Below are 7,453 nucleotides of genomic sequence, written 5' to 3'. Positions count from 1 at the left end.
GAGAAAACTAACTATCAACAAAAAATTTAGTTATTCAAATACAATTGAAAAGGAAGAGAGTCTAGAGATTACAACACAATAAGTTTCTTGCTGATGAAAAAGCCTTGACATAATCTAGGAGAGCGAGAGCATCATCAAAGGCTTTTCCATCCAACCATAGACTTATAACTCTCTCATGCATCTTCCGTCTGGAAGGGCCCAACCCTTCACGAAGGAAGCAAATTAAGAAAAGATCAATTACCATTTAGCCATCTAAGCTTGGTGTTAGAACCTACATGGACTAGCCAATCACACACTATAGATACCCCTAACTAGCATGACCTTCTGACTAGTGGTCTATCTTGTTCATGTGCACTGACGGTTGCATGCCTACTACAGCGCCACCTTGACCAAGGTTTCATATCACATGCGCACCAATGTATTGTCAACATTCACCACCCTTACTTGGCTTAAACAGAATGGAGTGCAAGTGACTCACAAATTCAAACAGAAATATGGTTCCTTTGACCAAAGTAAAATAACTGATTGGCTTCAACAAGCACTAGTTAACTAGCATTAATTCTTTTAACAACTTCGAGGTAGCTTGGTTTAACACTATCTACAGAATTAAACAATTCCTACTACCACAAGGACATCATAAACTAACTGTCACAGATCAGACTGATTAATCAGACATGGAGAAACTTTTTCAGATTGACGTGACATAGTAAATTCAGAATACATTTGATATTATTAACATCAGATTGACGTGACATAGTAAATTCAGAATACATTTGATATTATTAACATCACCCTACTGGCTTGTTTTCTTAAAGCAATAAACATAGTGCTTGCACTCGAATCATAAGGATCATTATACATACTCTACAATTCCTTAAAACATAGAGGTTTTTAACTTCTTTCATCTTAGGTATTTCAATTCACTATCTTCATTAAAGACTTAGCTGTTATACGATAAATAATTTCATGAAATCTCAACTTCATATTAATACCAAAAACTCTGTCTATCCCACTCTACAATACTCTGTGTATCTCAACTTCATATGACAACCAATGATACAATAATGCCAGAGATAAAACATATAATCCTTTTTCATTTCCCCATAATTGAACAGTGAGATACGGTCTGATTGCAAACCAATTTCAAATGCTTCCATAGTCCTCCCTATGAGCTCTGACTTGAGTGTTAGTTGTGTGAAAAATACAACCCCCTGATGAATGAATTGCCGGTGATTACCGCTCCAAGAAGGACCTCGAACAAGAAACTGACAACGTGGAACAGCTCATGCACAGAAGTGATGGCTCTATCGCCTTCCAAGATAAAGCAAGGCACCGGCTAGCACTGTCGATGATTCATATTGCTCATTAATAAACATTATCATGGTTAAGGTGATAAGGAGTAACATCTCCAATAAAATGACCTTCCCTTGCTTACTAAATGATTGATTGATAAAGTCGGTGAAGCATTAAAAGCATATACAAATATAAATACGTTCTTCCAAGTTACAAATATATCATTAATATATTACCATGTAGGTACATGCACATCTTATCATTATGCATGTATAGATATATATAGATATAAATATGTGTTTATTGATATCAATGTTCTTTTATATATGTGATAATTAATTAATGAGATTGTCTAATAAGAAAAGAAATAATGATTAAATAACTAAGGTACAATACCTAATCAGACAATATCCAAGACAACGAGATAAAACTGACCAACAATTGATAAAGACAAGATGATCAACCCTAAAACCAAGGTGGCAACTAACTATTAACACAACTTATCTCCTAGCTCAAGGTTCAATGGGAATTGATCTTTTCCAAAGTCTATAACCCTCTCTTTGATGATACTCTAGTCCCTCTCTATTGAACGTGTTGCATGAAATATAAAATCAAATCATATTAATCTAACATATATTTTATGCAATATAATGAATTACCTTGACTTTTAATTTACAAAATTTATATAATAATCTAAAGACAACTTAGACAACCTAATTTTTATGAGAATTCTTATTTTAAAATATCATTTTTATATATATTAAAAATGAAAATTCTAGAGTCTTCTGCTAACATGGGCATGAGTGTTTCAAGTCGCAAGCACAAGTGGGCATAGGTTCCCGTTCAACACAAGGCTATAAGTATGCAGCACTCTTCAACAGACCAACCTACAATATATTCATTCTTTTACTCTCTTCTTACTAAGAGACACAATGATGAACATATTCATACGTTATGGAGCTGGCATTCTAGGTCATTGCATTGCATTTAACCTTACTTTGGTTTCAACTTCAAAGTGTATCATTCATAGACTGCAAAACTTGTACTGAATGTTGTGATTTTATGTCTGTGATTCAGGAAGCACATTTGCTTTGCTCATGTATGGAGCACCTATGTAAGTAGAGCTAGGGGAACATTATCTTTGAAGGGAGAGCAGTGCACTTGTTCTATCTACATATTTCTAACTTTGTACTAAGTTAATTTGTGTGCAGGAGTAACTTCCGGAGAGTGATGATGAAGAAGACAACAGGAGATATGTCAGGGATACCCTATGCAATAGGCCTCTTTAATTGTCTTATATATACCTTGTATGGCTCCCCTCTCATTAGCAATGGATGGGAGAACAGTCTTGTAATGGGTACCAATGCTTTTGGCCTCCTCCTTCAGTTATGCTTCTGCACAATCTATCTCCACTTTGCTCCATCTAAATCCAAGGTACCTTATTTCTACTACACCATATTTGTCACTCCTATTTCACTTGGGTTTGGAGGCCTCCAGTTAATAAGATATGAATTGCATGGCAGGGAAGAATGGGTCTGATGGTGGGAGGAGTATTGGTGACTTTTGCAAGCACTGCAGTAACTTCCATGTGGGGAGTAGAAGTAGGCCATAAGAAAATGCTTGTGGGGACTACTGGAATGGTGGCTTCTGTCATTCTTTATGGTTCTCCACTTTCAGATATTGTAAGTAAACTCTTTCATATAACATTTTTTAGATTGCAGAAATCGAATACTTTCTTACAAATTATAGTATTTTGAATAAACTTTTTAATATGACCGATGACGCTGAATTAATGATACAGAGAGTGGTGTATCGTACCAAGAGCGTGGAGTGCATGTCCTTCTACTTCTCAATGTTTGCTTTCTTGGGCAGTGTGCTGTGGTTGGTGTATGGTGCTTTGAGCAGAGATATTCTTATCATGGTAAAGTTCTATATGTTTAGAGTCTGTATATATTAATTGTATAAACAAGTAAAATCTCTGTGATTGAGCTCATTTCATTTGTAGTTCTATATGTTTAGAATCTATATATTAATTTTATAAACAAGTAAAATCTCTGTGACTGGACTCATTTCATTTGTTTTGCAATTTGTGATTGACCCAGGTTCCGAATTTCTTTGGAATACCGCTTGCTTCGGTTCAGATGATAATATACTGCACTTATTGGCGAAAGACTCGAGTGCGAGTTGAAGCTATGAAACTGAAAGAATTGAATGAGCAGTCAGATAAAATAGCTCTAGAAACAGTGTCTCTTCCTCCCTCTTTCATAAGAAATTTGAGTCTTACCAGGCAATTTTCTCAAAGAATTCATCAAGGATTCAATTCAGATGATTGCAAAGATCTGATTTTATAAGCCAATGATTTTGACAAACACTTTTCAATCAAAATTAAAGGTTTTGTTTCAATAGATACTTTATGATCTTTACTACATTAAAATAATAAAAAGATGCCAATCATTTATAATATTAGAGTTTCTAGTTTTTAGATCAAATCGTGGGAGTAATTTATATTTGTTGGAACTGTAATTTCTTCACATTGCATGAGATACCAGAGTCTTTTGTAGTTTTCTGGATGAGTTAAAATTAGGTGTGTTAAATATAGATTCTTCATGTTATTGTATGGAGCTACTTGTTTTTAGATCTTATAGGTTTTGTTCTATGTACTTTAAATCTTATAGATTTTGTTCTATGTTCTTTAGAGCTTATAGATTTTGTAATAAATTCTTGTCTATGATTTCTGATCAGTTGATCCTTGATCTCGTAATCAAGAAATTTAATGTAATCTTTGGAATCAATACAAGATTTATTTGTGTTTACTATATTTAATTCTCTACAATTTTATATTTCTTTCACGTTGATGATAGAGAAAATCAATTTTATAAAAAACTAAAAACTCCATCTTAACTAGAGACAAAAACCTGTCTTTATTGATTATACTTTGATGGGGATTGTGTCATGACTCGAATTCAGCTTCTCTGGTTTTTGTTGCTACAGCCGTTGGAGTCTTTTCTGTGGCACTGTGAAAATTTGGAATTGAGAGAGAAAATATCCTAAAGATCTAAATTAAAATGATAAAATACTTTCAATAACATAAAGTATTATTATGTTGTAGATAGAATTCGGAAGCTTTATTGAACTATATTAATTTAATTGAGTGAGATGTTTGTGCAGACAAGTTACAGTGTTTACTGTAAGTTAGAAAATTTAGAATGAAAGAAACCACTCAAAGAATACAATAATGATCGACCACCCAATGTTTACTGTAAGTTAGAAAATTTAGAATGAAAGAAACCACTCAAAGAATACAATAATGATCGACCACCCAATAATCACAAACGACAAACACCTTCTCTAGATAGTCAAAAAGTGGTCGAGATCGAGTGGGAAAGCTTGCACAATGTTTTTGGGTAAACAATCATTGCCACCCAAAGGGAGTATTCACCCAAAGTAATTAGTTAGACCAAAGGACCACATAAGTTTGGATTATATTAATGCTCAAGAATTATTTTTTTAGAGATAAAAGTGTTTTTTGTTTTTTGTTTTTGTCTGTGTTTAATAATATTAAGTTAAAGGAAATTAAAATTGATGATGTAATCTTGGTGTAATTGTGCATCTATAAATAAGTTTATTTGGGATATTAGAAATATTTAATGATCTTTATTTAGATAAAATCTAAAAAACAAGTACGTTCATTTTGACTTGAAATGTACAAGTATCACCACCATCTCATCAATTTTGGATTGGTAATAGTTAAGTATCATTTTCGTTCAGTGAATCTTGTCTCTATCTTTGTCATATTGAGTTAATTGATCTACTAATTATGAGTTGAATTCATGACATCTAGAATATGTCATATCCTTGACTCATGCATCCAAGGGCCTATATATAGTTGAATTATATCCTTTGCATCATATATTTTTGTATCCTCAATATCAGAACAGTTGTTATTTGTATTCTATATCATTTATCTATTTTCTTGCAAATTTATAACTTCTCTTCATTCATCTAAAACTAGGTTTGCACTTGGATTTTCATTAAATCTTATATGAATATAAATAAAGAAGCTAGTTATTTACAATCCCCAAAGAGCAAAAATTGGCAATCTACTTGGACCCTAAAATTGAACTATCTCAAATCCAAGCAATCCAAATATTCAAAGAAATGTCCAACAAGCTAGGCCACAAAACTCGTTTTTGGGTCCCAAATACAACAATGTGGACAATCATTCCAAAATTCAAAATCACCAATCCAAGAGCATAAAAATTAGTGATATCCTAAGCCACTAAAAATAAAACACTAAAACTCAAAAGTCACCATCACATCTAACAAAAGCACTCATCACCAAAACTAGCATGGTGTGTGAACTCATTGGTCCCACTTCCCATTGGGTCTAAGGAATTAATGCATGCCTTCATATGATAATCCTTTTATCTACCCCTCTTATTTTGGCTTAGGGAGAAACTGAAGAATTTATCTGAAGAGGAAATTGCCAATTTTGACAAGGAAAACATTAATTGCACCCCACAAGAGACGAGGGAGATGGTCAAGAATAGGGGTATGATGTTAATCCCCATATGGGATTTAGATAAAAAATTTGTATTAGACCAAGTGATGAGGCAATCCAATCCAATATATACACAAGAATTTGGTAAGCATGGGTCGGGCTTTAATCCAACCATCAAAGCTTTTGCACTTTGGGTAAAGGCTCCAAATACAAAAAAGCCAATTGTTTTGCACAAAAATGAGCAAAGAGTAGGTGATGCCATCATAAGGACCCTGGCTGACACTACTACATTAGAGTCTATAACAATCTCAATGCATGTTGCACATTTTGAAAAGGCGATAGTAGAAGAGGAAGAAAAGAAGCATGAAGAGCAGGAAAAGAAACATGTGATCCTTGCTACAGACCACAATGAATTATACATAGAAAATGCCAAGCTGGAAAAGGAACTAGCAACAAGGGAATCCACCAAGCTGACAAAGCAACAACTGGAAGTGTATGCCTGGAATGTGGTATCAGCCTGCAATAGAGAAGAACACTTCAAACATACACATGAAACATTGCATTAGAGTTAGAAATCAAAACAAAACAAAACAAGTTAATGAATCAAAACTCTTTAAAATCATTTCATGCTCCTCTATCTCTAAAGATATCTAAGATTCAAGGTGGCCCTCACTTGGAAGAGCACTTGATCCTCAAGATGACAACCTAGAGAACGAGATTTAAATGATTCTAAGATCAAAATGGATGCAACTAAGATCCTAGTGAAAGCTAAGATGATGGATTAAGATGAAATGCAAGATACAAGACTAAATGTTCAAGATGATGAAGATATGAAACTAGGTTAATTCCAAATTGAAGATTAAATGCTACTAGATGAGTCAATTAAGCTAGAAAAGGGTATGCATTTAAGTTAAATGAAACTAAAATGCTATGAGATGAATGCTTTATGCTTGAAGATAACAAAGAGAGCTCCTTAACTTGTAAATGACTATAAGTTTGATGCACAAAAGACTTGATACCTGAGAATGAGGAATGGGAGCTCTATTTATAGGGAAAATAGGGCAATGGAGGGTTGAGATTGAATAATCTCAACAAGGGCTAGGATTGAAAGTTATCAATCCATGTTTACAATTTTCACCAATGAAATTGTGATAATGGTCAACAAGAGGTGGCTTGAGAGGAGATGTAAGAGGCATTAAATTCTTGAGGAGACATGAAGGTTACCTTAGGAGGTAAGGTTGTGGTTGGGCTAGTGGATAACCCATGGATAAAGCCTTTACCCAAGGGGTAAACTCTTGTGCAAGGGTTAATAGGATAACTAGGGTCAAAGCCATAAGTGCTTGATGAGACCCTTGGATTAGATGAGGGCTAAGTTAGAGAGAAAGTCTCTAACTATGAGGGGAAGGTTGAGTTAACCATTAATGGTTAGGAAGACTTTGGGGACAAATTTGTAAGAGTCCTTCCAAATTTGGGGACCTCAACAAGTTAGCTTGTTGAAGGTAATAAAGTCTTAAATGCGTTTAGAAGACTTTCTTCCAAATTTGAGAAGTGACCTCCTCAAACTTAGGGAAATGACATGATTAGAGGGATTAAGGCTAATTAAAAGGGTTTATATGAATCTAGAAGGATCTAGAAGAGGTTTAGGAGGCAAGTGGGGGA

At 34.1% G+C, this 7,453-nt stretch overlaps 1 protein-coding gene across 1 annotated transcript; it reads left to right on the top strand.

Annotated features, from left to right (window-relative positions):
- Nucleotides 1-2,198: 2,198 nt before the first annotated feature.
- LOC131035133 (bidirectional sugar transporter SWEET3b) lies at nucleotides 2,199-3,756 on the top strand. The gene is made up of 6 exons (XM_057966775.1): nucleotides 2,199-2,265; nucleotides 2,371-2,407; nucleotides 2,505-2,727; nucleotides 2,817-2,975; nucleotides 3,095-3,214; nucleotides 3,396-3,756. Exons 1-6 carry the CDS (start codon nucleotides 2,226-2,228, stop codon nucleotides 3,642-3,644), a joined length of 828 nt encoding a protein of 275 aa, XP_057822758.1. The 5' UTR covers nucleotides 2,199-2,225; the 3' UTR covers nucleotides 3,645-3,756.
- The last annotated feature ends 3,697 nt before the right edge of the window (nucleotides 3,757-7,453 follow it).

The sequence above is a fragment of the Cryptomeria japonica genome, chromosome 6 (genome assembly GCF_030272615.1).
Source record: "Cryptomeria japonica chromosome 6, Sugi_1.0, whole genome shotgun sequence".
Lineage (NCBI taxonomy): Eukaryota > Viridiplantae > Streptophyta > Pinopsida > Cupressales > Cupressaceae > Cryptomeria > Cryptomeria japonica.
Note: the sequence above shows the minus strand (reverse complement) of the source record. Positions and strands in the feature narration are given on the sequence as shown.